This window comes from Aptenodytes patagonicus, chromosome 6, assembly GCF_965638725.1.
Source record: "Aptenodytes patagonicus chromosome 6, bAptPat1.pri.cur, whole genome shotgun sequence".
Taxonomy (NCBI): Eukaryota; Metazoa; Chordata; class Aves; order Sphenisciformes; family Spheniscidae; genus Aptenodytes; species Aptenodytes patagonicus.
This window is the reverse complement of record NC_134954.1, coordinates 53520311-53546923: the sequence shown is the minus strand read 5'-3', so window position 1 is coordinate 53546923 and position 26613 is coordinate 53520311. Positions and strand designations below refer to the sequence as shown.

Below are 26613 nucleotides of genomic sequence, written 5' to 3'. Positions count from 1 at the left end.
TTATATGTGTAATACAGTGTGCTGTGTTTCAAATATTTCATTGGTTTAGTATCCTTCTTGTGTGTTGGCAGCTAGAAAGGTAACTTCTATGCTGCGTTTATTTTTTACCTGATGAACTTAGTTTAGCGCAAACAGTGGCTGCCTGTGAAGAAGCTTGTTTCATGTGTGAAGAAGAAAGCTGCAAGTATACTACATGTCATCTTAAAGCTAGGAGAATGTTGCAAGGTGTCTATGACTCCAGTGTTGCTACATCTGTATTTCAGTAGGTATAAATCCTAAGGAAATTAATTTATAGAGGAAAATTACGTTGGTTTTTTTGTAATCACAAAGTGAATTAATTTAAGTAAATCTTCACTGTTTGTGCTTCTGTCACTGCCAGCAGGAGAATTCATTCATGCTGTAAGGCGGTCATCTGTGTTTGGGAGTTATTTCTTTGTCCAAAAAAAATTTTTTTGAAGTGCTCATCAGTGTAATTTTTTTCCCTGTAACCTCCTTTTCTGTTCCATGCTTTCATGTTTGTCTACTGCAGAAAATTCAGCTTGGATGCTTCAGGCTGCCCTGCCTCAGTTGCTAATTAATGGATGCACAGAGATGAAACAGATTACCAGAATTCACAGTGGGTGTCATAATAAGGAACCAGGAAATCCTTTCTACTCTTGCTGCTTCTTAGCAGGCTATGAGAAAACTATTTCAGTTCACCAATACTGTTTTTTGGGGTAGTTGAAGCAGAACTTCAAGTAATGTTTTAAGACAGGCTCTTAATTTTTTTTTAAAACAAAAATCTGCTTCCTTCCCTGCATCCCCTCATTCTAAAGACTGTACTGTGAATTCCCCCTCATTCTCTTACTACATGTGTGTCTTCCTCAGACCAATCCCCTCCCTTTTCTGCTTTCCTCTCCTGCCTCTAGGACACACCCCTGTTTCTTTCTCACCACCACACCTTCATACGAAAGAGGAGGAGGTTGGCTTGTGTTGCTGCAGGAGTGCCCGCATATGTGCCATCACCAAAGAGCAGGTGGTGTGTGGTAACTTAACGTAGTGGGCTGAGAGGAGGATAGATTGGGTACAAACCCCAACACTTCTTTCAGTCCTTTCAACTGTTCACACCAAAGGCTGGCAAATCTTGAAATGCCTGAAGAGAAGTGACAAGCATTAATGTAAAGCTGTGTCAAAGCAAAACAATGTTTTAATAGCTGATTTTTTTTTGGCAGATCTTTGAGTGTATGACATAACTTGTTCTTACTGTCTTTGTTATGAGTTTGTCAGCATTTTTGCTATATAACCCCCTTTGTGATCAGTGTGTGTCTACAGTAGATTAGCAGAACTGCTGAAACTTGGCTTGACATTGTGATCCAGACAGTTGTTATTCTAAAGGAAAATAAAATAGTTGTGTCTTGAAAGCAAAAGAAAAATACAGGATTGTGAACAACATAAGCAACCTTTTTAAGGGAAGAAAACTAGAAGTGTGTAGTGTTACTTTTTAGCAGAATAGTTAGCGGAGCTGCTGTGGAGCTGCTTTGGCTATCAACTTTTTTTTTTCCCATGTTTTAGTATGAATTTTGCATTGCAGTGGTCATTTTATGCAGAATGTGTAAAAATGTTTTCCAAGCCCACATGTGGGTGGATGATATAGCTGTTACTTAAGAGAGCTTATAGGAGTGAACTGAAGACCTGTATAGTGGACCTGTTCTGTGTGAAGCCACTCTGAACTCCTTTGGAGAAGTTGTAGTCCTATTTTGGGGACTGTAGTAAGAAAAAGCTAGGAAGTTAGGTTCAAGAGAATTGTATGGCAGCTTGGACAAAGGCTTCCTCAGTGCGTTTATGCTGTGCTATGCATGCCATGTTCTTCAGAGTCTCATTTAAAAACTAACTGTTTGCAATGTTTTTTCATTATTTTTTACGGAGCTGACCCACAAGCAAACTATTGCTGAAGAAGTATGTTTGCACTACTGAGAATGTTCTTGCCAATACCACTGAAGCTCATATAAGCATGTGAACAAACCAACCAACCCTCAACTATATTGACTCTGCTGTAGAAGAGGGGAAAAAAAATCCAGTCAGCCAGCAGTAAGGCAATCCATAGGAATTGTTAAAAAATGTTACGTCTTTAATTTAAAATCTCAAAATGGAGATTATATCCAATTGTAGTTTGCAGTTGTGTGTAACCAGTTATTTCAAAAGATGCACTTGTATACCCTATCATATGGATTTTTTTGTTATAATTCAGAAAATTATTTGTACAAGTTAAACGAGTTTGAATTCTTTCATAGCACGTTAAAATTCGAGTTGGTGGCGCAAAGCTAATTTTGTTGTTTTTAATGTACTTTGTAAGAAGTTGGTTACTTTTAATTGCACATGGTGGGATACACTTGATCTCTTGATGAATGCGTGCCTTGCCTGTATCTGATGGTAAATTGTTTTAGTGCCAATCACTTTGTTTAAACTGAAACACAACAATTGCAGTCCTGTAAGAGGGAGGATTTGCCAGATTTGTGCTTTTTTTTCTATCAAACTGGAAATTGAGAATGCTGATAACAATTTAGTGGGACTGAAGCACAGTCCCATGGACAGCAAGATGTCCCCAAGCACCAGTGAGCTCTTGTGGCTTTGTGAGGCACCGACTACTGCTCTTGCTGTCCTGGAACCGTTTCTTCCCTTGATGGCAGAGCTTTCCTGTTCCCAGCCTCACAGTAACCGCCTTGTGCTGTAGTCACAGAGTAGCTCAATGCTGTCTTTGGCAGCTGTGTCACAGGTCGTTGGCTTTTGGCTTAGAGAACTGAACCGGAAGCATATTTGAAAGCAATACTTAACATATACCAGAGGTAATCAAAACAATGCTCGTGGTCTTTCATTGCAAATGGGGAAAAAAGTACATTTAGAGGACAGCTTTTTCTGTCAGTACCCCAGAACTGACCTTACCAGAGAATCTGTGAACCTCAAGACTCAAAGGTAAAATGAGGGCAGGGAGTACTGGACTAACTTTGTAAGCATATGTTTAAGAGTATGTACAGGCTTGACATAATTTCCAAAGGTTAGACATGTATTCTCTGTTGTATTGACGATACTGACATTTTACTAGTACCATACAGCCTGTGTACACATGGAATGCTGAATTTAGTATTGGCAGTAGCTTTCCAAACTTTGTCAGAAAAAGACCGTTATTTGATGTTGGATTTTCTGGGTACTGCCATCAACTCGGAAGCACAAATTCTTACTGAGGGTGGGTGGATATAATGTAAGGTGGTGTAGACACTATTGCCTGTAAAAGATGTGTTGCTGTCTGCTAATTTTTTGACATGGCCACAGTGTTTCAGTTGTTGCTTTGTTTTTGATTTTTGTTTTTTTTAAGAAAAGGAAAAAAAAAAAGGCTATGGTTACATTTTAACCCTTTGTTCTATCCAGTTGTCAAAATTTTAACCTGAAACTTCTCACTTGCAACTTGAAATCCCACATTACGGACTTTTCTTGCAGTGGTCTTTGTCAGATGCCCTGAAGAATTTGCAGTGATCCCCTAACAATGTCTAATTTGTAATAGTGTCAGTCTGGCAAGTGGATTTTAGATTAATGTAAACATAAAAGCAGCAGTCCTTTAGCCGCCTTTGCTGAACTGTTGATTTATTGTTGATTTATTGAAGAAAATAAAGTATTTTTGGACACACTTTCTAGGGGCATAGTAGACTTATTGCTTGTCTGATTGACAAAAACCATGCTTTTAGGACTTTCCTTATAATAGAAAACTTAGAGATATACATACTATGCTTTATCAAAGACCTCTCTTAAATCACCTATGTATTCTCTCTCTCCAATACTTGAAGAACAACTTTGTGAGAAAAGGCAGTAGTATTTTAGCAGAAGCCATGAGTTAATTTTTTTTTTGTCAACTTAACCTGGAGGATACCAGTGACAAAATTGATCTTCACACTTCTAGAATCAGTGTGATAGAAGTGTAAAGAACTGTTACTTTGCCCTTTCCTTCTTTTGCTGAAATTAGTAATTTTCCTAATGCAGTATTTAACTAAATTATTCAAGAAAATGCCTATCAAAAAGTCTGTGAACTCTGCATTTTGCAAAATTTGAATTTGGTACAATTCTGCAGTTGCCTAGCATAAAACTTTAGCTTTCCATTTTGTTGCATGTGTACTTTTAGTGTAATTCTTACTTCTTACCCTGGAACAATTCATATCGTTAGGAACACCGTTCTAACAAAACTTGTGTTGCATAAAAGCAAAAAGTAATATTCACCTGCTTTAAAAAAAAAAAAAAAAAGCTATCACACCCAAATAAGTTTTCTAATTTTAGTATAAGGTTTCACAAAAGGAATACCAGTAATAAAATATAACGGAAGTGGTGAGTTTAGATAGTAAAACTACGTAAAGGTACCTTTTGTTGAAGAATTAAATTAGTGTCCTTCCTTAATCATAAAGTCATTCAAATGAAACTAATAGGGCAGTTAACATGAGTAAGTTCAGAGGACAGATCTTAAACTGCTAAATATGCGTATGATTGGTTTTAAATTTGTATTCATAAAAGTTCTAACACTAACATTAAAAGGACTAAATAAACTGAACTAATGCAGCACCCTGACTTTGAATTGAAATTTTGCAATATGCAAAGCACTTAAGGAAACTTGCTATTTTTGGTAGGAAGTTAGACATTTCTATACATCCTATAAATATCCCTATAACTGTATATAAAAAGTAGTCAGCGTGTGGCTTTAGCCATAACTGCTAATGAAAAGAATGGTTGGAAGGATTGGAAAGAAGTTAGGCCTATTAATTTATGAATAGTGGTAAGAGGAACTAGCTGATAACTGGTTTCCTTCACCAGCTGAAAGAATTGTGGTTAATTATACAGGCAGTATTGTGCATGTAGTATTTAGCAGAGTATTTGGAAACCTCAGTCTTTTGGACATTTTGTAATTTATAGTTCCCAACAGAGAAGATGATCCAATTGTCAGCTGGGAGATTGAGTTCTTGATATGAAATGTACAACTTGTGTATTAAAGTACTTCTCAGAAATAAATGCTTTTTTGCATATTTGTTAGTGTATTCCATGTGTCTGCCATGTATGCTTCTTGCAGTATTACTTGGCATCCTCTGTATTTAGAGTAATACTCGCTTCTAAGTCATATGGCGCAACCTGTGTGTAAATGTGCTTGTGAGTGTCCGATCTCCAGCCTTTTAAAGTGGTAGTACTGTCTGTACAGATTTACAAGGTATGGTGATTTGATGTTAGGATACTACCTCTTCAGTTAAACCAAGATCTATGCATTTTTACTGAAGATACGAATAGTCAGATTTTATTCCATGCTAAATTGGATTATAGTGTTGAGTTATAGATGGAATTAGAATTTCTACTACAGAATGACAAACGACAGTCTATTCACTATCTATATATTGAAACATATAAAAATGCAGCCATATAATGAAGCTGATCTAGTGTCTTATCACTAATTTTTTTGCTAGTTGCAAACTTTGATCTTGGACTTACACAAACCCAACAGTCTTTTTGTGTGTGTGAAGCAGAATAGTTTTCACTAGTTACAGAAGAACTACCTGTTTGATGATGTGAATTTAAATTTAGTGGTAGGAGAGCTTACAGTCAGTTTAGAAATGAGTGAAGGAACAAGTTTTTATCAAAAAGTCACCTACACCAGTATCCCAGCCTGGCAACTTGGCTGTGCTGGCAGCAGAGTGCTTAGGAGAAAGCAGGAAAGTGCTTTTCCCATTCCCTCCGTCAGTTCAGAAACTTGAGTGCTGGATACACACAGTCTTGCTGCAGACATCTATTTCCCATAATGGGTTAAAGACTCATCCAGTACCACAACTTTCTCAAGACAGTATTCCTATCTTCCATTGCATTCTCTGAAGTAAAAGTAGAAAACTCACAAATAACAGGTACACTCAACATATTGATCTTATTGTTACAGACAGATGCTTGTAAACAGCTTACTCAATTTTATTATTTGCTCAATAAGAATTTTAAGCCAAAACATAAGGTTTGAATTAAGTCTGGAGGCCTAGCAATACTCAGAGTACAGGACAGATGAATTGATAGTTTACCTTTGGTTGTTACTGCTTGACTTCCTAGAAAGTGAATCTACTGCTTTGTTCCATAATAAAACTAGAGTAGTTACAGGTACAGTTGCAAGCTATGGCTGTAGCTACGGTACTTGTTTCTTGAGCTGAAGTTGAGTATAGGCAGGTTCTGGCAAACAGCATGCCTTGTAACTTGCTCCAGAGTTAGCTTCAGCTGTTGGGCACTGATAGGTTTTGCAGGCACATATAACTTGTAAGGAGGCAGTGGCTAGCTTCTTATTCCTTAGTAGATACTTCTGTAGTTGTCAGATATATTTCTGAAGAAAGAAACAGAGTTTAAGTCTTACTGTGTAATTAGGAACTACTGTACAGGTAATTCTATATGCACTAATAGGTTGTAACTGAAACTAATGCAGAAATACTTGTCCTATAGCAGTAATGTAATACTAAGCTTTACCAAAGATAGTCCACTTTCTCCCTTGTCCACTGTGCCAGTTGCTGGATTCGTATTTCCCAGATCTCAGTAGTCTCATACCTTTGATCCCATCTCTGGTCTGCTCAGTAACTTGCTTGCTTCTTCCAGTACATGTTGCTGCTTTCTAACTTTTGCCTGTTTTTTCTTTACATAGAACAGGAGTCAGACCAGGTGCTACTCATTTGAGGGGGCAATTACTATTATGTTAACAGAGATACAATGTTGAATTTTATTGGACCTGCAGTTCTGATGTTCAAGCTCTTCAGCACCTAACAGAATTGTGCATTTCTCTGGAAAATGTATTGGAGATGAGGAAACCCACAGAAAAAGAAAGTGCCATGCTGGTTTATGCAAGATAGTACCAACCAGCTATGAACTATGGTTTAAGACTGCTTTCTAGAGATTGGTTTAACAGATTAGAGGGCAGGTTTGAATCATTTATGTATCCACTTAGGTATCTAGTTCTTAATGCCAAAGGCATTAAGAGCAGCTTAGATTGTAGTGGTGGCAGTGCAGGAGTGTAAAGGGAATGACTACACACATTACAAGCACAACTTCATTTATTTTAAACAGAAAGGAATTAATTTAAGATAATTCCACAGATGACATCTCATATGTTCTTGTCACACCTCTAGCCTTCATTTCAACTCCCTCTGAAGTCTTAGCCTTCAGAGATGAGGTGGGTTTTCTGTGTTGGGGTTGTTTGGGGTTTTTTTTGAGCTATTTATAAGTAGTGAATTTTCCTTCTCCCAAAGATGCACTGCCAGAACAAGAAGGAAGATTACAGACTAGTTATAGCACTCTTCCCTTCAAGAGATACCAGAAAGGTGTAAATTAATAACAGGCATCTGAAAGAATTTAACTATTAGAACAAATTATTTGACCGAACGCAACCGGTGAGCTTTGAAAAAAATTTTTTCTTTTTCAGGAGCAGAGCCAGTCTGTATTGGGACATGAAAATGTCCATCCTTAATAGTCCCATGGTGCCAACTCTTCTGTTCATGAGTAGTTTAGGCATCCTCTTCAAGATTTCTCAGAGCTGAGCAGTAGGAAAGACTGTAATGTTAAAAGAACTTGAACAGAACTAGTAACTCCAACGTGGAACACTACCTAACAGTGAAGAGCTGCACAGTGAGTTAACTCAAATTCCCTTAGGATATGAGGCATTTTAGAAAGCTTCTCTCTTCCATTTCATAGGTAAGAGTTGTATTAGATCCATGACAACAGTACTGTCTTACATGGCTACCATAGCCATGCAGGTACCAGCTGTGTTACTGCTGGGAGAATACCATGTTAAACCCTGGAAACCCACATGTTCAAACTTAAGTTGCTGCTCTACTTCCAGAGTTGGGTGACAGGTTTGGAAAAAATGCAGTTTGATTTAAGGTCTCCGTTTCAGTCCCTCTGAGGGTTGCCTTGCATTTCTAAGGTCTTGGCCACCTAATAAGGCTGATACTATGTTTCTCATCTGCTACAACCTCCTGAAGTAGCACACCATCTGAGTGGGTGCTTTGTTGAGCAAAACCAAAGCAATTAAAAAAAGTAATTAAAGTTTACTAGTCAAATTATTTCTCAAAGCATATTCTGATTTGCTAGCTATTTAATTAAAACTTCAGCTAATAACTAATACAAGTAGTGATGCTAGGCATTAGATTAGAGGTACCTCTCAATTAGCAGATTCTTCCAGGTCAGCAATTTCCTTTCTTAGCTGCTGCAGTTGATCTCCCTGTATTTTGTTGCCATCTTTAAATGTTAGTTGAAAAGGATCTCCGGTGGTCAGCTAGACCAACCTCCTGCCTTGCATGGGACATCTTTAAAGCCTTCATCAGTGGTGATTCTACCACCTCTGGCCATTCTGATCCAGTGTCATCACACTGTGCTCCTGGTGAAGCAGGTTCTCCTGACTACTCAGCCTGATGTCCCATGTCACAATTTGTTATATCCATCACCTCACTCTGCTGAGAAGAGTTTGGCTCTGCTGCATTTGTAACTACCCTTCAAGCAGTTGTAGGCTGTTAGTTAGATCACTTCTTAGTCTCCTTATTGCCAGACTGAATGAGCCCAGCTTTCTCTGTTTATTTCTCATCTCAGTCTGTTGAATACCTTTCATCTGCTTCTACTTGCACAAGGAGCTGTTCTCTTTGCCTATTCCCTGTCTTCCTGTTTTCCTCAACATATCATGAACATCAAACTGATTTTAGCCTTCTGTATTATTCCTGCAAGCAGCCTTCTATTCTTGCCTTTCATGTAGGACAACTGTAAAAGACAATTAGATGTTACAAGAATGCTTTGTCACTGAAAATTTTAGTACCTCAAGTATTTCTGCATGTTCTTAAAACACTTGAGTGTTGTTTTTTTTTTTTTGCCTAGTTTTATAGAGGATTACTCACTAGGGTTAGTCATTTAAAGCAAGCACACAAAGCATGCGCGTCTCAGTCAATGGAATAAAGTGACATCATGAGTCATGGTAGATTTTTTTCATGCTGAATTTGGGTAACTAAATCTGTATTTAGCCAATGTGCTTTAAAGTTACACAGGATTCCTACTTCACTCTAGGTGTACTGAAAGGAAGAATTGTTTTCTGGTACTTGAGTTTGGTATTTCTGTAGATGTTCAAAGTAAGAGGGGTATAAGCCCCATGGAAGCAGGCTGTAGACTTCAAATGCAGACATACATAATCTGCAGAACAGGGTGTTTATTGAAGTTGAGTAGGAAATGAGGCTGCAATCCACCTTGCTTCTTGCTGCTGTGGAGGTAGACTAAAACCGATTTAACTCACCAATTGCATGGTAGTGAGCATGTGTAAATATGCACTTAGGGATGCATTTGGAGCATTATCAAGCTCTGCAGATTTTAGCACCACTTCTGCTGTAGTCAATGCTTCTTCTCAAGGCTCCAGCTTCTGCGATCAAAAGGCTTTAATAAAAGTTTCCATTCTTTCTGCTTGCTGAAAAAAGCTTGAAGTAGTAAAAGGAGCACTGGCTCAGAGAGAAGGGAAATAATTTTTTCATTAGCGAACTAAGAAAAAACATATTTAGAGACAATGTCACAAGTTAATTACCATGTCTCTTTTTTTAAAATATACTTTCCAAAATCAATTACTTCAAGATAATTGGAGAGAACTCTGTGTGACTTGTAGTTGATAGTGCAGCAACGTTAGCATTTTAGTTTAGGTCAGAAGTGAGATTTTGAAACAAGTGTCTTGATTGTTCCTACTTACTGTGTTTTGGTTCACATTACACAGCGATCACAAACTGGACCCTTCTGGATGAAACAAACAGGAAGATGTGCTCCAACCAGTGATGGGCATTCAGCCCTGACACCAGGCTACAGCTATTCTGGGCAAAACCTCTGAAAACAGATGCATCGTGGGTGTCAAGTTCGCAGCAGCAACTTCCTCACTCCACAAACGAGGCCCTTATGGGCCACGCTAACTGACATGGGTACAGAGAGTCAGTCAGCTCCACCGAGCCATGTCCTGCTGTCCAAAACCAGCGCAGCAGCCCAGACCACAGCAGGACTGACCAACCAGGAGAATACCTGGGTCTGTGCAGGGCTTTAAGGGGCACGCAAGCTGTAACACTCCTACACAATGCCAAGTGTTTGCTCAGTCCCTGAGCAAGCTGGGGGCTTGTGTACATTTGGCAGGAGGAACATGGATGTTGTTACATCAGCCATCCTTCCCCATCTCCCCCCAGTTTTGTTTTTGTTTTTTTTTTTTTGTTGTTTTTTTTTTTTTTTTAGATACTGCATACATATATACTATGCCACTCTTGCAGTTGTCCTAGTTAGGAAGGCCACATCTTGTTCCCTCCTTGGATGCTTGGAGAAGAGAATAAAAGTTATATCCAGTAATGGCACTGATTCAGTTACTCACTGTCTTTATCGCCGAAATACTTGATCCTTACGAAAAGCAGTTTCTCTCCGAGCATCGTAGTCCAAATCCGCTTGCTTTTCCTGCTGTTTTTTTGCCTGCTTTTCAGCCTGATGAAGAAAAGGGATGTTAGTTGATACTTGTCAAATATAAACTCGGGGAAGTTAGCCAGGGGGTGGGGACCGCTGTTCGAGAACTGGCTGGGCATTGGTCAGCGGGTGGTGAGCAATTGCATTGTGCATCACTTGCTTTGTATATTTTTATCGTTATTATTTTCCCTTCCTTCTCTGTCCTATTAAACTGTCTTTATCTCAACCCACCGGATTTTACTTTTTTCCTCCAATTCTCTCCCCCATCCCACTGCTGGGGGTGGGGAGTGAGTGAACGGCTGTGTGGTGTTTAGCTGCCTGCTGGGTTAAACCACAACACATCCCTTCCCACTTCTCTCCCCTGCCATACCCCCCCCAAAAAGGGTATGTTGAATAGCTGAGTGAACATCAGCGTTAGCTGCTGCTCTTTGGTGACCTGACCCCAGAAGACAAGAGAGGAGTAGTGGCATGGTTCAAAAAAATGGCATAATGATACAGGACAGGATGTGATCTGTCATTGTTTCTCTCTTTCTTATTACCAGCCCTCCCAAGTAATCCTCCCCAACCAAGTCAGCCTGGAAGAGGCTTCTGTTCCACCGCTCTGAGAGGAGGCTGGTCCCCAACATCAGCACCTGTGGTGCACACAGGTAAAAAACAAACAAAATGCACACATCACACCCACAGCAAGCTTCCTCTTTCTCTCCCACCCAGGAGATCTAGTACTATGGGTTTAGATATGTGCTTCTTTCTGAGGGGGCTGACAGGGTACAGCTCTTCTATTTACCATTTGCTGGATCTGAATTTTCTGTACTTCCATGCTTGCATCATGTTGTTTTTGTTTCTTGGCTTTTTCCATTTCCAAGTAGATACGATCTGCTGTCATCCACTGATTATGATCCTTCTCATCCTCTGCTTTTTCCTCTCTCTCCTTTTCCTCTTTCATCTTCATCTGTGTTTTACAAAATACACAATTAAAGTTAACCAAGGAGCTAGCCTGCTATCTTTTGGCAGAAGCAGCCCTGTATCTGTGTTCTGATAAGCACGGTCATTGTGGCTGGCCAGTGTCCAAGCCCAGGGTTTTTAGCAGCCCTGGCAGATGTGTGCCCAACACGGAAGTGGGAGAGGGAGAGAAGACACCAGGAAAGGTGTCAGGGGATCTGATGAAGCATGCTGATGCATGGCACCAGAGCCACCAGCTGTGATCTCAGCCAGGCTCCTCAGTTGGAGCAACCAGTGGAGAGTCTGGAAAATGCACAAATTACTAACAATTATAGAGCCTTCCAACTCTAATTTTTTGAGAGAGGATCATCACATGTACCGGTTGCACGTTTAAGGGGTTAGTTTTGGAACTATAGATGGTAAATATGAGAGGTAGCTGCTAAGTGAGAACTTGCATGTGCATCTCACTCAAGACGACTATGCTAGAATCTATGGTGTTTCAAAAAGGTATTCAGAAGTACAAGCATATGACAGAGGAGTAAGAACAGACTAGGTTTAGGCTTACCACAGTGGCTCTGTGTTCAGCAATAGATTCAACGGCACTCTTTTTTTTTTCTTCTGTCTCTTTGGTTTTCTTTTGGTATTCGTCTTCTACCTCTGCAGCTCCTCTAGCAAGACGATCATCTTCAATCTTACATGCCCTATTCATCTGTGCAGTTAGTTGTTCAACAGCTTTGTCGTTGCGCTCCTGCATTAGCCTGCAGGAGAACATGAGCTACCATAACATACCAGGATATCTGCTCAGATTACCTGAGGTGCTGCTCCTAACAAAGCCAGCAATCCCACTTCCACCCCCAACAGCACCAATTACTACTGGAACTGGTAGGCATTTCTTCCAGACTTTCTACTTCTCTCAAGTTTTAATTACAGAAAAATTGCTTGCATCACAAAGTTCTGATTTTGCTGATATAAAAATTCAGAGTAACATTTGTCACAAAATTAAATTGCAAGTTTGAATCTTAACGCTGAAAACTGTAGCCCTAGACCCACCTATTAGTCTCTGCATCTTTTTCTCTTGTCAGATCAGCCATCATTTCTTTTCCTTTAATATAAGCCTTAATCCGATCATCATCTTTGTCTTCTTTTTCTTTCTCTTCAGCTTTAATTACTTTCTGTTGAGCTACATACTCCTGTTTAAACAGAAAAGTACTTTTATTTCTATGCAGAATGAGATTTTGGAAACGTGAACTGAAAAAAAAAAATCTAGCAAAGACTTCAGGCCTAGCCTACAATAAGAGTTCTTTAGTTGTATCAGTGGAGAAGCTATAGAAGATAGCAACTCAGAGATGGAAGAGAATTCTCACAACCTACTTACCACAAACTACCACAAAAGTAAAATTAGTATGTGGTTGCAGCCCCAAGGACAGTATCTTTAAGTTATATTCTTTCCTCTACTTCCCCACTGGCTCCAACTGTACCGCTCCCATCCTGTGTATCATTCACACAGCACAGACTCTGAAGGGCTCAAATAGTAAGAGGCTGTAGAACCATAAAAATGTAAGGCGCAAGGCATTTTGTAATCGTGCAGAAATGGCAGTTTGAATATATATAGCTTTTATTGCATATACAAGGTTGGGGGCAAATGGGGTAAAATTTGTATAATTTAGGTGAGGGGTATGGGGGGAAAAAAGCAAGTACGGTTTCAGTGGGAATTCTCTCTTACTCTCTCACATGCCAATGAATCATCACAGTACCTCCACTTCAGTCTCCCTGCTCAAGCAGGCAGGGGGAAGGAAACAGTAGGTGTGATAAATACATCTTAACTAATTTTCTAATCATCTCCAATCATAAAGGGAAAGGCAAGTTAAAAAGATAGTCATGTTCAGACTCAGGCTATTCCCTCTTCCTAACAAAGGAAAATGGGCTTAAAACAGAGCAGGTACGTGGAACCTAAATCCAGTTCTCAAGTGAAGGACAATCTCCTTGCTGTCTATATCAGACTTTTTCCATCATAGACCAGTCAAAGCTCAGATACCACATTACAGCTTCCAACAGGCCTTTCTCAAAAGCATGGAGGAAAAGACATAGCCTGCAACTGGCAGAGTAGGCATATGATCCAACGCTCCTGAAGCTGTCAGCAAACCTCCTGTTGCCAGTAGGCCCATTATTTGTGGGCCTAATACAACTCCAGGCAGCCAAGATGAAACAAGCATTTTGAACTCTCTGCTTTCCCGTTACTTACGTGATACAGCCTCTGGCGTTCAACTTTTTCCTCCTGTTCCTTTTCTTTTCCTCTCTGAATTTCCAGTTGGTACAATTGGTTCAATCTCTGTATTTGTTCCCCGTCTCTTTTGTCTTCTAGCTTGGCCAGATCTGCCTGATGCTTGTGCTCCTTTATTCTGAATCAGGAAAAGGAGTTGAATAAATGGGCTAGGGATCGCATGAAGTAATGAACAGATAGGGATTCTGCACATCTACAGATACTTTAACAGTAAAAAACCCAATACTTTGAAGTGAAAGTAGAATGTCAGAGATCAAAAACAGAACCAGTTTTTAAAAGGTAGCTGCAAACCCTTTGGCCAAAGCTCAGTCCTAGTGCAAGGGTGCTGGTTAAGCCTATACTAGCAAAAGCAAACATGACCAGCATATGGACTCGAATATTAGACTGAATTTGATTAGCCTGTTTAATTGTTAGCCCACTCCCTGTACAAGCTGGGCCTTTGCCAGCTAGCTGTCTTCCAAGAAGTGCCACAGCACTGTGCAAGACACGGCCATGGTCATCAGCCTGTGCTAGCTGGATGCATGAATGATTCTGGGCTGGGGGAAGCAGCAATAGTAAGAGTTTTGCCTTAGGGAGACAAGCCACTTTCTCTCAGTGCCAGAATACAGACCATCTTTAATTTATTAGGATAGGCATAGCCACTGGCAACAAGAGACATTTCTGAAGCGAGGAAACGGAGGGTGAGGAGAGGTGACAGGTTTTCGGCCTGACTGCTGAGTGAGGAAGATCAGAAACAACGATTTAAATGAGCTGAGTCACGCAGCCCCAGACATGGCACCCCAGCGGGCACGCTGCTCCCGCCGCGAGAGGCCCGCCAAGGCCAGGGCGGAGGCCTGCTCCGCCAGAGAGGGGTCGCCTCAGCTAGGTTAGCCCCAAATAACCCCCCCTCCTGTCTTGCGTGCCCGGCGCGCCACCCCACTGGCAGCGCAGACGGGTCCTGACAGCAGGGAGCTGGCCACGAGAAGATTTTTTTTAACCCAAACCCCACTCCCCTCCCAACTCCTGAAGGCTCCGCCGCCGCCCGGCGGACCCCGCCGGACTCACTGCGCCAGCTGCTCCTGGGCCACGGCCCGGCGGTCCAAATAACGGCTGTGCTCCAGCTCTGCCTCCCGGCGGACGGCATCCGGCCCATCGCGGTCCATCGTCGGCCCTTCTCCGCCGCGGGCCGGCCCAGCGCCTGTCCCTCCGGGAAGCGGCGAAGTCTGCCCAGAGAAAGAGACGGATCCTTACCGACGGTGACGGCCCGGCTGTCCCGGGAAGTCAGGGCTCTTTCTTCCGCGCCCAGAGAAGGAACAAAGGCGGCCGCCGCCCTCCCCCCTCTCAGCGCAGCAGCGGCGAGCACTATCCGCGGGGGAGCGCCCCGGCCCCGAGCCGCCCCACCCGCTACCGGCCCTGAGAGGGAGAATGGCGTTACCTGGCGCCCTAACCAGCAGCAGGGGATGAGGAGGGAGTGGTGGACAGTGTGCCGCGGCTGTTATAGCAGCACGGCACAGCGCTCCGCCCAGGCCCGCCCCGCCCCGAGGAGCTGCCGGCGGGCGCCGCCCGCTCTTTCAGGCAGGGAAGCTCGGCCCGGCCGAGCGGTTGAGCCGCTCCCCTCCCTTCCCTGGCTCGGTCCGAATCGGGCGGCAGAGCAGGCTCAAGCAGCCGCGGTCACCGCGGAGGCCCCGGCCCAGCCCGGCCGCACGCGTGCGGGAGCCGCCCTCCGCCGCCGCCGGTTCGTGAAATATCCGTTTCCCTGTAGCGAGCCTGTACCCGGTAAGAGGCTGTAACGCCCCCCTCTGCCTCTGTCTTTCTGCTCCGACCTCGGCGGCTTTTCTTCCCGCTGTTTGCCTCTGCTCTGCGCGGCCGGTGGTGTGGTGTTTTGGCTCGGCCTGGCTCTGTGGGCTGCTGCGTCTCACATGTAACCTCGTGTTGGTAAATATGAGAGACAGCTGCTAAAAACTTGCATATGCATCTCACTCAAGACAACTGTGCTAGAATCTATGGTGTTTCAAAACGGTATTCAGAAGTACAACCATATGACAGAGAGAGGAACAAGAACAGGCTAGATTTCTTACTACAGTGGCTCTGTGTTCAGCAATAGGTTCAATGGCAGCTCTCCCACTATGCCTGCCTGTAGCTGGGGTTGTTGGAAACTCGCCTTTATCCATTACCTGACCTTAAAAGGTGGCCCCTGGGCACTGTTTTCCCGTAGGAAGGCCCTTGGCGGTGCTGGGAACTGGATGAGGGAGGAGGTCCGTTTTTCCCCTCCCCTCCCTTGCCCTGCCGGGAAGAGACTCCTCGAGGAGGTGACTGCTGCACTCGTGAAGGAGTACATCCATCTTGCATCCAGCCATTTTACACTGTAAGGGAGATAAAACCAGTTCTGTTTGGCCCTGAGCTTGCAGGAGGGACCTCGCCTCCGGGGTAGCCTCCCATCTTGCTCAAAATCCTGTGCTTTCTTCAAAGCCTGTTGCTATCGGAAGCCAGGCTTAGAAACTTGAAGGCACACAAAAGACCCATTTTCCAAACTGAAATATTGTCAAGCATCCTTTGTATAAAACTCACCTAATTGGTTTTTTTTAGGACTTGCATCATTTTCTAGTTTGGCCAACAGAGACTGGCACCTGGGGGGCTGGAAGAGAAGGTTGTGTGCAACAAAGCAAAGCTTCAAATTTCTTGGACTTTGTTTTCAGTGGACCCCAGAATAGGGGAATACCCTGTGTAGACCCCAGGATACTCGTGGGGGAAGTCATTATAGGAAACCCTAACTTTGTCCAAGGCAGGAACATGATGGTAAAATTTCAGCAAAGAAACTAAGCTTAAGGAGTGAGAGGTATGTGTGATGCTGGTATTGGAGAGTGAGTCAGCTGAGGAATCTGAGAAACAGTTTTAGATCCAGATCTATTTATCGCAGATTGAATCATTGTTAGTCTTTTTGAAAGAACAGTCCAACTACGTTGTTCTTGTTGCCACACTCTTTTTGTAGTAGCTATTTACAGCTATATTGGGACCTATTTGCCTCCTAGGTGACCTTTTAAGGGCTGTGATCAAATCACATTTGTATTTTCATATAACTAATTTATAGCGTGACATTTGTTTTACAGAGGTATTTGCAAAATGCTATAAAAAATGCAGTACCATAAGTATTCTTTCACATGTATTAGGTTGTTTTTTCTTCCCCTGTAGATTCTGTAAAGTTGTTTTGTTTTTTTCTATTATGGGGAATACTTAACTGGAAGTGGGCTAGTGAAAAATGTGACGTTTTGCACTGGGAATTTGTATCCTAGGCCTGAAAAACCTGTGACAGTGAATTTTTAGAATAATGAATAGTAAAAATATAACAGTAATAGTGAGCTTTTGGCTGGAATGGGTTACATTGATGGTCAATTATATATCATGCATTTCTGTCTCAAGTTTAATAAACTAACTTTCATGAAATACAAGCTGGGGATTTTTGAGAATATAACCAGTTCTCTGGAAATTTTTTTTTTTCAAGTGGACTTCCAGATTCATAGCATATATTCAATGTAGATCATTTACAGTTGAACTCTGCCCATAAGGTTCAAAAAGATATTTTTTTCACCACATGAAAACTGCTTCTGCCTTTCCTTGCTGGATAGTCTCAATATTACTTCATGTTTTTAACTTCTTGAGCAGTAGTACAGCTACAACAAGGTAACTGGGTCCCAGCACCATCCTGTGCTTGAATACTAGCATTTATTCCTTCTCTTTGGAAAATGGCCTGTGTCCAAGTCCTCTTCCATCTTTGGATGCTTTGAGAAGAGGATAAAGATGATGTGTAGTCTTGGACTCCAATTCAATTACTTGCTTTGCATAGCTCTGAAATTCACGCTCCTTACAAAGTGCAATAACCTCTCTCTGAGCATCGTAGTCCAAATCTGCTTGCTTTTCCTGCTGTTTTTTTGCCTGCTTTTCAGCCTGATGAAGAAAAGGGAATAACAAAGCTTAGTATTTCTTTCACAACATAACTGTCCCTTAGAACTTGAGAGGCTAAAAGCTTACAGAAGATCTGCAGTGATGTTAGTTGCTACTTTGCAAATGTCATCCCTCCCCACTTCTCTCCCCTGCCGTACCCCCCACAAAAAGGGAACATAAGTAGCTGAGTGAACATCAGCATCAGCTGCTGCTCTTTGGTGACCTGCCCAGAAGATAGAAGAGGGCACAGGACAGGATGTGATCTGTCATTGCAAACCAGCCTTGACTTGCGCCACTGCTCTGAGAGGAGGCTGGTCCCCAACACCAGCATATGCAGAGCATACATGATTTAAAAAAAAAAACAACAAACAAAAAATCCCAAACAAAACACAGCAAGCACCCTCTCTCTTCCTCTCAGGCAGGAGCTAGTGCTGTTGGTTTAGATGCATGCTTCTTTCTGAGGGGGCTGACAGGGTACAGCTCTTCTATTTACCATTTGCTGGATCTGAATTTTCTGTACTTCCATGTTTGCGTCACGTTGTCTTTGTTTCTTGGCTTTTTCCATTTCTAGGTAGATGCGGTTCTTTTCCATTAACGCATGAAGTTCTTTTTTACCCTCTGCTTTTTCCTCTCTCTCCTTTTCCTCTTTCATCTTCATCTGTGTTTTACAAAATACATAATTAAAGTTAACCAAGGAGCTAGCCTGCTAAGCTGGAACTCATATCTTTTGGCAAAAGCAGCCCTGTATCTGTGTTCTGATAAGCACGGTCATTGTGGCTGGCCAGTGTCCAAGCCCAGGGTTTTCAGCAGCCCTGGCAGATATGCGTGCAACACAGAAGTGGGAGAGGGAGAGAAGACCCCAGGAAGGGTGTCAGCAGACCTGATGAAGCATGCTGAAGCATGGCACCAGAGCCACCAGCTGTGATCTCAGCCAGGCTCCTCAGTTGGAGTAAGCAGGAATAAGAACAGGCTAGGTTTCTTACCACAGTCGCTCTATGTTCAGCAATAGATTCAATGGCTGCCTTTTCTTCTGCTTCTTTCTCTTTGCATTTTTTTTCTTGTTCAGCTTCTTTTTTTGCAATGTCTCTAGCAAGACGATCATCTTCCCTCTTTAATGCCTCATTCATTTGTACAGCTAATTGGCTAACAATTTTGTCCTGATGTTCCTGTGTTAGTCTGCAGAAGAACATGAGCTATCGTAACATGCTGGGGTACGCACCTGGGTCTACCTGAAGCATTACTGCTACCAAACTCAGCAGTCCTGCTTCTAGTCTTCTCTCCTCTTGCCACACAGGCCAGGCCACCCATCCAACTCCTTGATCTTCTTGTGTACCTCCTGTTTTGTTTTTTTTTTTTAAATTATCTGATTTAGCAAATAAATGTTCCCTGTATTCTTGTAACACTAGCTTTCTGTTGCAATAATGAGCTGGATCACTCGGGGAGGAGTCTGCCTAGCATCAGGAGAGAAATGTTGGGAGGACTGGCCAGAAGTAGGAAGAGAAGGGAACTCTTACATTGGCTCAATGGTATCTTCATGCTGTACCCTCACTGTTAAATTGGTAAACCATCTTCCCTTAATAATAACAACCCAATGTAATTAATTTAGGTGCCTAGTTAAGAAGTCAAATTATTTTTCTTGATCTGACTTAGGCAAATATAGCTTATGCACAAAAATACTTTCGTCAAGGATTTTAATTGTCTTAAATAGTGGAGGAGGTGGAGGCTTGGCAGGACATATGGAAAATCACTGTTCCCAACACACTGGTGTAGAGCTTTGCACTTCCATAAGTCTTTGTACTTTGAAGGGCCGAGAGATCGCTCCCACACACACCTACTACTAAGTAACCTGTGAAAGAATTTCCTTTTTCTCCTGAATTCCCTACTCTCCCTATCAGTAGAATTTAATTTTTAGAACAACTGTGGTTTGTGTTACACCATCAGTCTGAAAGATTTGAATGACTACAGTATAATTTTTAGTTTATTTACAATTTATACTCTAGCTTTGTACCTACCTACGCATTTCAGCTTCTTTCTCTTTTATCAGCTTGGCAATAGTTTCCTTTGCTTTAAAATGAGCTTTAATCCGATCATCTTCTTCCATTTGTTTTTGTTCCTCTACTGCTTTGATCATTTTCTGGTCAGTTACATGCTCCTGCATGGGCAAAAGGGTCCTGATATAACTGATCAAGTTTAGAAAATCTGGGCCTGGGGTAGCAACTTAAAAGAATCACTCCCTATTCTCTCTCTTCGTGTTTCTTTCAAAGAGAGAAGAGAGGAAAGGGATTCTCAGTACTTCCACTTACTTCTGCCTCCCTGTTCAAACATGCATGAAGAGGAGATAGTAGATATGAGGAAGGAGAAGGGGAATTGAGCATCGAACAGCTGCCTCTCCAGCCCATTACACAAAGAAATTGCTATGCAATACAGTGAGCATTATCCCTTGTTCCCATTCACACACGTGGGAGAGGGCGACATTGAGAGGAACGGGACTGTGCAACCCCCACCAACATGTACACAGACCATGCTGCTCCTAGCCCATCTCATCCAAAACTATCCCAGTCTGAGAGCTTAATCCAAATCATAGCTGAAGAAGAGTTTTCTATAATTTTATGTAAAAAAACAGCTGTCTTTTGTATGCTGGTCAGAACTGTTCTGAGGCATTTCTAGTTTAGCAAGATGCCTTTAAATGTGAAGAGAGAAGGCAGCTTGTCTTGACTAAATTTCTAAATCGCTCCAATCATAAAGGGAAAGGCAAGTTAAAAAGATACTGTTATGTTCAGACTTGGGCTATTCCCTCTTCCTAACAAAGAAAACTGGGCTTAAACCAGCAGGTACGTGGAACTTAAATCCAGTTCTCAAGTCAAGGAGACTATTCCTTGATGTCTACAGCAGACTTCTTAATCATACAGCAGTCAAAACATCAGGTGAGAAGGGACCTGCCTCCAAGAGGCCTTTCTCAAAAGCACAGAGGAAAGACATGGCCTGCAACTGGCAGGGTAGGCATGTGATCCAACGCTCCTGAAGCTGTCAGCAAACCTCCTGTTGCCAGTAGGCCCATTTAGATATATGAATGCTATTGTTTCACTCCAGGCAGCCACGGTGAAACAAGCATTTTGAACTCTCTGCTTTCCTATTACTTACATGATACAGCCTCTGGCGTTCAACTTTTTCCTCCTGTTCCTTTTCTTTTCCTCTCTGAATTTCCAGTTGGTACAATTGGTTCAATCTCTGTATTTGTTCCCCGTCTCTTTTGTCTTCTAGCTTGGCCAGACCTGCCTGATGCTTGTGCTCCTTTATTCTGAATCAGGAAAAGGAGTTGAATAAATGGGCTAGGGATCACATGAAGTAATGAACAGATAGGGATTCTGCATAACCATAGGTATCTTGCACTGAAGGATGTGGTACTTTGAATTGAAGGTGGGTAGAATATCAGAGGTGAAAAATAGCATAATTGTTTGTAATGGTAGCCCTCAATCCTCTGACCAGAAATTAGCTATGGTATGCTCACAGATTGCAGTCTAGTGGTAACAAGTTTTATCTGGGTGATCCGTTAGCACCACTGCATTCATAATGTTCTGGCCTATCTCTGCAGCATCCTCAGTGAACAAGATTTCCCCAGTAAGTCCCACCGTATCTATGCTTCTCCTTCTGAGCATGCAGACAACAGCTTGAACTGGTAGTATTCTATACTAAGTTCTGCAAGGATTTATGTGTTGGACCTGGAATATGTGAGACCAGACTTTGAGCCCTTCCTCTGCCTCAGGGAATTTGATTCCTTCTATCAGACCACCAGGGCCAGTCCTATAAATACCACTGGGGACCCCTCCCTAAGGTTTCTATAAGAGCTGAGAGAAAGAATGGAGGTGGCAGTGATGCGTTCTCTTGATGCGTTCACTTGATGCGTTCTCTGGAATCTAGTTATGGGCAAATGAAAAATCTGGTTTAACCTTTTCCTTTTCTGGGACCAAAACTGAGTTAAAATACACTTTCAGTAACACCTTTTGAATATCGATTTCACTAAAACCTATTGATGCCTGCCAGAGGCGATTTTACATGCAGACTGTTGGCAAATAAAAGACACTGCATATCGCAGCTTTTCCCTTTTGTACAAGGTCTTTTGTGGCGCTCTGGATTTTTCTTTTAAAGTGTCACGTTTGTAAATCAAATTATTAGTACGTTTCTGTAAAAACCTTATAGAATGTATTTGTGAGAAGAGAGTTTAAGTAAATAATAAAGTAGGGTTACTTTTGATTAATTATTACTTACTGTTCCAGCTGATCTCTGCGTAGTGCCTGTTGATTCATATAACGCTGATGTGCCTTTTCTTGCTCTCTGAGAATAGCTTCTTTACATTCATGTTCCTTTTCTTCATCCTTCTTTTTGTTAACATCTGCCTTTAACTTTTTAAATTCAACTTGAGCATCCCTTTCTTTTAGGACCTCAGCAAGTAGAAGTGCACTCTGCAAGAGAACATTTAAAGTAATTTGCGTGTTCAGAAGTGTTTGAAGAAATTCAGTACAATTTGAATTTAAAAATTATAAGTTATCAACAAACATGCAACCCTTTCACTCTTTCATTCTGATAGTATAGGTAGGTTTTTGCATGATCAATAGCCTCCTTCCGTTTTGCTGCTTGGAACTGCTCTTCTTCCAAATCAAGTAACTTTCTTTCTTCCTCTTCCTTTTCTTCACGTAATTGTTTGGCTTTAAGTTTCCGTTGTGCCAGGCCCTACAGTGCAGATAAAATTAGAAATCAAATTTAAAGCACATGGATTAAAAACGTATAAACCGTTCTGAAGGTGATGTACTCAATGTTTGGGGTTTTTTTTAAGTTTGCATTTTACCTTTAATTAAAAAATCTAACTGTTGATGTTAGATGTTAAATGTATTTAAATGGAGTTTAGTTAAAATACCTATTTAAAGCAAATGTTAAACAAAGGGAGTACAGCTAGAAATGTTACCATGAGTGGTTTTATGAAAATGAATCCCTTTGTTTACAAATGTGTCTTGTACTTACCATGATGGTATTGGGCCAGTTTTTTACAGCTGCTTTGGAGCGTAAGTGCATTTCTTCCCGTTCTTTCTTCTCAGTGAGGATATGTGCTGCTTCTCTAGTTTTGCTGCCAAGATTGTCCTGAATCCTTTCCCATTCTGCTTTTGGCAATACTATTACCTCATGAAGATCTACTTCATTTGGAAGAAAATATCCATCTAGAACATTATTTTCTTCCGAATGATGTGACGCTGTGCAGAGGGAAGAAACGATACTGAGGTTACTTGATATCAGAAAATCCTATATTCAAACCTGTATCAGGATTTGAGTTTCTGCATAGTAACAACACTAAGTTTTCCTAACAGGTATTCTCCCCATCCCAGCACTCCACAGCTAAGACAGGGTGTCTGTAGTCTAACTATGGCCAGTGTATGTACTTGGGCTGTGGCTGAATGACTTAACTGTTTGTATGTCCCCTTGCCTGTTTGTGTGTATGTACAGGTTTGGCTTGTGGTAACTAACACTTTCCAGGCAGAACTTGGGCATGATTCTGAGAATGGCAGGGACCAGGGAGCATTCTCAAAAGGAAAGGGGGAATATTGGTGAAGCCATTTTTCTGGCTGGATGAGGCAGCAGTTCGGGCACGGGCTGTGACTTACCACCCTTGTCCTGCGCACTCATCATATTTACTAAAATAGATCTGGCTTGTAGAACAGTTTCTTGATTTGTTGGAAAGATTAGCATTTCTTTCTTGTATTAGGCTTGCATACACATGTGCATGCATAAATACAGCTTTTCTAGGTGATCACTAGGTTTTGAGAAATGCCCTTCACAAAAAGGCATGTCACCAGTATTTTTGAAGGAAACGGCACACTCTGTACGGAGGGGTGTCCTGTTAGAAATTCTCCTTGTTCATCTGATTTGCAGCAGACTGACATGCCGTGTCTAAAACGTAAGGAGGCTTTCTCTTACAGTGATTCTTATGTCGAAGTCTGTTTTTCAGATGTAGTTGCTAATCTGTTTGTCTTATGGTGGGGACCAGACCTGATCTTCTCCCTCTGTCCAAGGTGAAGGTATCCTTGCCAAAAGTAAACGTACACTGACATGCTGCTCCCTATGGATAGGGAACTGCCAGGCACCCAGTTCTTCTCTAACGTCCAGCTGTGGGATGATACCGTACCTCCACTGGTTTCAGGTTAGTTCTTTCTAGGTAATACTAGAAACAGCCTGTCTCGTTGTCTGCAGCTGGGAGAGCAGGGAAAGGTTTGGGGAGAGTCACTCTGGACACGGGGACAGGGAACACCCCTACAGCCTCCCAGAGCCGTGTGCAGCCGGTGCAGCTACGGGCTCGGCACCGCCCTCCCCCCGGGTCCCGGTGCCCACAGGGGGAGCCCCACTCACGGGCCAGCTGCTGCTGCCGCCTCCCGCGGGGGAGCCCGGGCCCCGCCGCCGCCATGGCCCCGAGCCGCGCCGCCTGTCTACGCGCGACGTTGCCAGGCAACCCGGCGGCGGGGAGTCACGTGATGACGTGGACTGGAGGCACGTGGTGAGCGGCGGCGGGACTCGGGCGGAGGGAGCCGGAAGCGGCGGGCGCGGAGGTGGGTTGGGGGCAGCGCGGCCGTTGGCGGGCGGTAACGGTCCGGCCGGCCCGGCCCCGCCCCTTTCCCTCACAGGCTTTCGGTCCGCTGCCAAGACCCCCGCGCGGTGCTGCCGCCTGGCTTTCTCCCCGCCTCTGCCAGCTCCTCGGGCGTCCCCGGTGCCCCCGCCGGCGTGGCTGCTCTGCTTTTCTCCTCGGCCCGGTCGTTGCGCCCCGGGCGGGCGGCGGCGGCAGCAGTCGCTGCTGTGCTGCGGTTGGGAGGGGGCTGCTTGTGTGGCTGCGTGGCCTGCTGGCTGTGGGCGCTGGGGAGCTGGCCTGAGGGACGCCTGGGGCTGAGGGAGCGGCGGTGCTCGTGTAACGGGTGTGAGAGAACTTGCCTGTGAGGGAACGGCTCTAAGTACCAGAGGAGGTGTCTCCTGCTCCCAGGGATTTCCGTAGCCCAGAGGTGGGCTGCAGGTACTGAAGTTGCAGGACTACCGCAAGCAGACCGATTTATTTTTTTTCAGCTCCACAAATGGCAGTATTTCATTTTGTTGGCTGCTTTGATTTGGTGCGTCCTTGTCAAAAAGACTGGCTCCATCTGTTCAGTAGTAGTTTCCTTTTGAAATATCTCTTAAGGTGTTTTGCCAGGAGAATCCCAGTTTGGTTGCACTGGCAAGTGGTGATGGAGAAATTTAGAAACGTTGGTCAAACTGATGGTGCATGAGTGCTGGAAGATTCACTCTGTGTTAGCAAGTATTAGTAATTATGCAGCATGAGCTTAGGTACTTTCACATTGTCTATTTCAAACAGGTTTGATACTGAACGAGAACGTTGACCTTTACAGACTGCTTTTATAGCTTCAGCACAACTTCCCCTAGCTGTAGTGGCCATAAATAGTTTACTTGGTTTGGATATATGTCCGAATGCTTCATTTTCTTGCAGAATTTTTGTCCTCTCAGCACAAGATCAGGGTAGGAATTCAGTACTTTTGTTTATATAAATAATTCTCTTTTTGTCTTGGAAACTGTTTTCTGACAGCTATGAAATTTCTGTTGGTTTTTGATTTTGACCATACAATCATAGATGAAAATAGTGATACCTGGATTGTGAAATGTGCTCCTGAGAAAAAACTTCCTAATGGATTAAGAAACTCCTACCGACCAGGACACTGGACAGAATATATGGGCAGAGTCTTTGTCTACTTGGGAGACAATGGCGTCAAAGAAGAGGAGATGAAAAGAACTATGACAACAATTCCTTTCACTGCGGGAATGGTAGATCTTCTGGGTTTTATTGGCGAGAACAAAGAGTTGTTTGACTGCATAATTGTTTCAGATTCTAATACAGTATTTATTGACTGGATTTTGAAAGCTGTTGACCTCCATAAGGTGTTTGATGAAGTGTTTACAAACCCTGCAGCATTCAGCAGTACTGGCTATCTTACTGTACAGAACTTCCATGCTCACCATTGTGCAAAGTGCCCTAAAAACCTTTGCAAAAGGAAAGTTTTAAAAGAATTTCTAGAAAAACAGTCAGAGCGAGGAGTAAGTTATACACAAATTGTATATATAGGTGATGGTGGGAATGACTTATGTCCAGTAATGTTTTTGAAGAAGGATGATATTGCTATGCCCAGGCAGGGGTATACCTTGGAGAAAAAGATTTCTCGGCTGGCCCAAGATCTCAGTCCTGTAGAGTGTTCTGTTCTGGTTTGGTCATCTGCTACTGAAATTATGTCTTACCTGAAAGTGCTTATAAAGAAATAATTCAAATGATAAAAGAAAACTAATGTATTTTATCTTCCTGGGAGAGAAAAACTGCATGTGTATAAAAGCATAAAATTGTAAAATTGGGTTGTTATCTGAACTTATGTTTTTTAAACACAATATAAAACTGTTTATGTTCAATCTTGGCAATAGTGGGAAAGTGAAGTTAAAATGGCTTTCTAGCATAGTACACATTCCAACATAAGTGGAGAAGTGGGGTTGCAAGAGGAATTGCCATTATTCTTAGTCTTATCCCTCCCCCCCAAGCCTTTACCGACTACATAACTGACCTTTTCTGTTCCACGCGCTTAGGGGAAGGAGTAGGATTAGCACACAAAAGAATGAAATTCTTTACTTACAAAACATTAGGTGCAAGGAGCATGGAACTGTTGGCTTTTATACTTCTTTGATCAGGATAAATGGTTAATTTTGTATATTATTTGGTATGCTTGTAATCTTGTTTGATCTGAAGATGCATTTATATTTTCAATGTACTAAATATTTTACCAAACCAAATTACTTTTTAATAGTTTGTATTATCTTGTATTGTAAAGACAATAAAAGTTACTGTCACTGACAAAAGCAACACACCTGATTTGTGCAATGTATTCTGCTGGCCTGTGTGTCATCGGGCACCTGTTCTTGTAAGGGCCTGGAGAGAG

The 26613-nt window shown here is 42.5% G+C and overlaps 3 protein-coding genes across 6 annotated transcripts; 1 reads left to right on the top strand and 2 right to left on the bottom strand.

Moving 5' to 3' along the window:
• Positions 1-5935: 5935 nt before the first annotated feature.
• Positions 5936-15190, bottom strand: LOC143162377 (cilia- and flagella- associated protein 210-like). 2 transcript variants are annotated; one of them, XR_012995693.1, is made up of 9 exons: positions 15111-15190; positions 14741-14898; positions 13658-13814; positions 12466-12605; positions 11981-12173; positions 11261-11425; positions 10391-10497; positions 9734-9864; positions 5936-6355 (listed from the first exon to the last, which is right to left on the bottom strand). XR_012995693.1 is itself a non-coding variant. In XM_076342648.1 (8 exons), the coding sequence occupies exons 2-7, from the start codon at positions 14836-14838 to the stop codon at positions 10396-10398; spliced, it is 855 nt and encodes a 284-aa protein (XP_076198763.1). In that variant the 5' UTR covers positions 14839-14898; positions 15111-15190; the 3' UTR covers positions 5936-6355; positions 10391-10395. The 2 variants fall into 2 exon arrangements, 1 of the variants encoding a protein (XP_076198763.1); XM_076342648.1 differs by lacking the exon at positions 9734-9864.
• A 58-nt stretch (positions 15191-15248) lies between these two features.
• PHOSPHO2 (phosphatase, orphan 2) lies at positions 15249-26539 on the top strand. Of its 3 annotated transcripts, XM_076342649.1 has the most exons (3): positions 15249-15451; positions 23649-23801; positions 25224-26539. In XM_076342649.1, the coding sequence occupies exons 2-3, from the start codon at positions 23711-23713 to the stop codon at positions 25949-25951; spliced, it is 819 nt and encodes a 272-aa protein (XP_076198764.1). In that variant the 5' UTR covers positions 15249-15451; positions 23649-23710; the 3' UTR covers positions 25952-26539. The 3 variants fall into 3 exon arrangements, with proteins under 3 accessions (XP_076198764.1, XP_076198765.1, XP_076198766.1); XM_076342650.1 differs by lacking the exon at positions 15249-15451 and having other exon boundaries at positions 23610-23801; XM_076342651.1 differs by lacking the exons at positions 15249-15451; positions 23649-23801 and adding an exon at positions 24185-24204.
• LOC143162375 (cilia- and flagella- associated protein 210-like) lies at positions 17076-24069 on the bottom strand. The gene is given in 10 exon segments (XM_076342645.1): positions 17076-17407; positions 17410-17617; positions 18108-18272; positions 18598-18790; positions 19627-19766; positions 20756-20912; positions 21881-22074; positions 22169-22342; positions 22631-22857; positions 24008-24069. Coding segments are annotated over 10 exon segments (1614 nt in total). The 5' UTR covers positions 24063-24069; the 3' UTR covers positions 17076-17306.
• Positions 26540-26613: the final 74 nt, after the last annotated feature.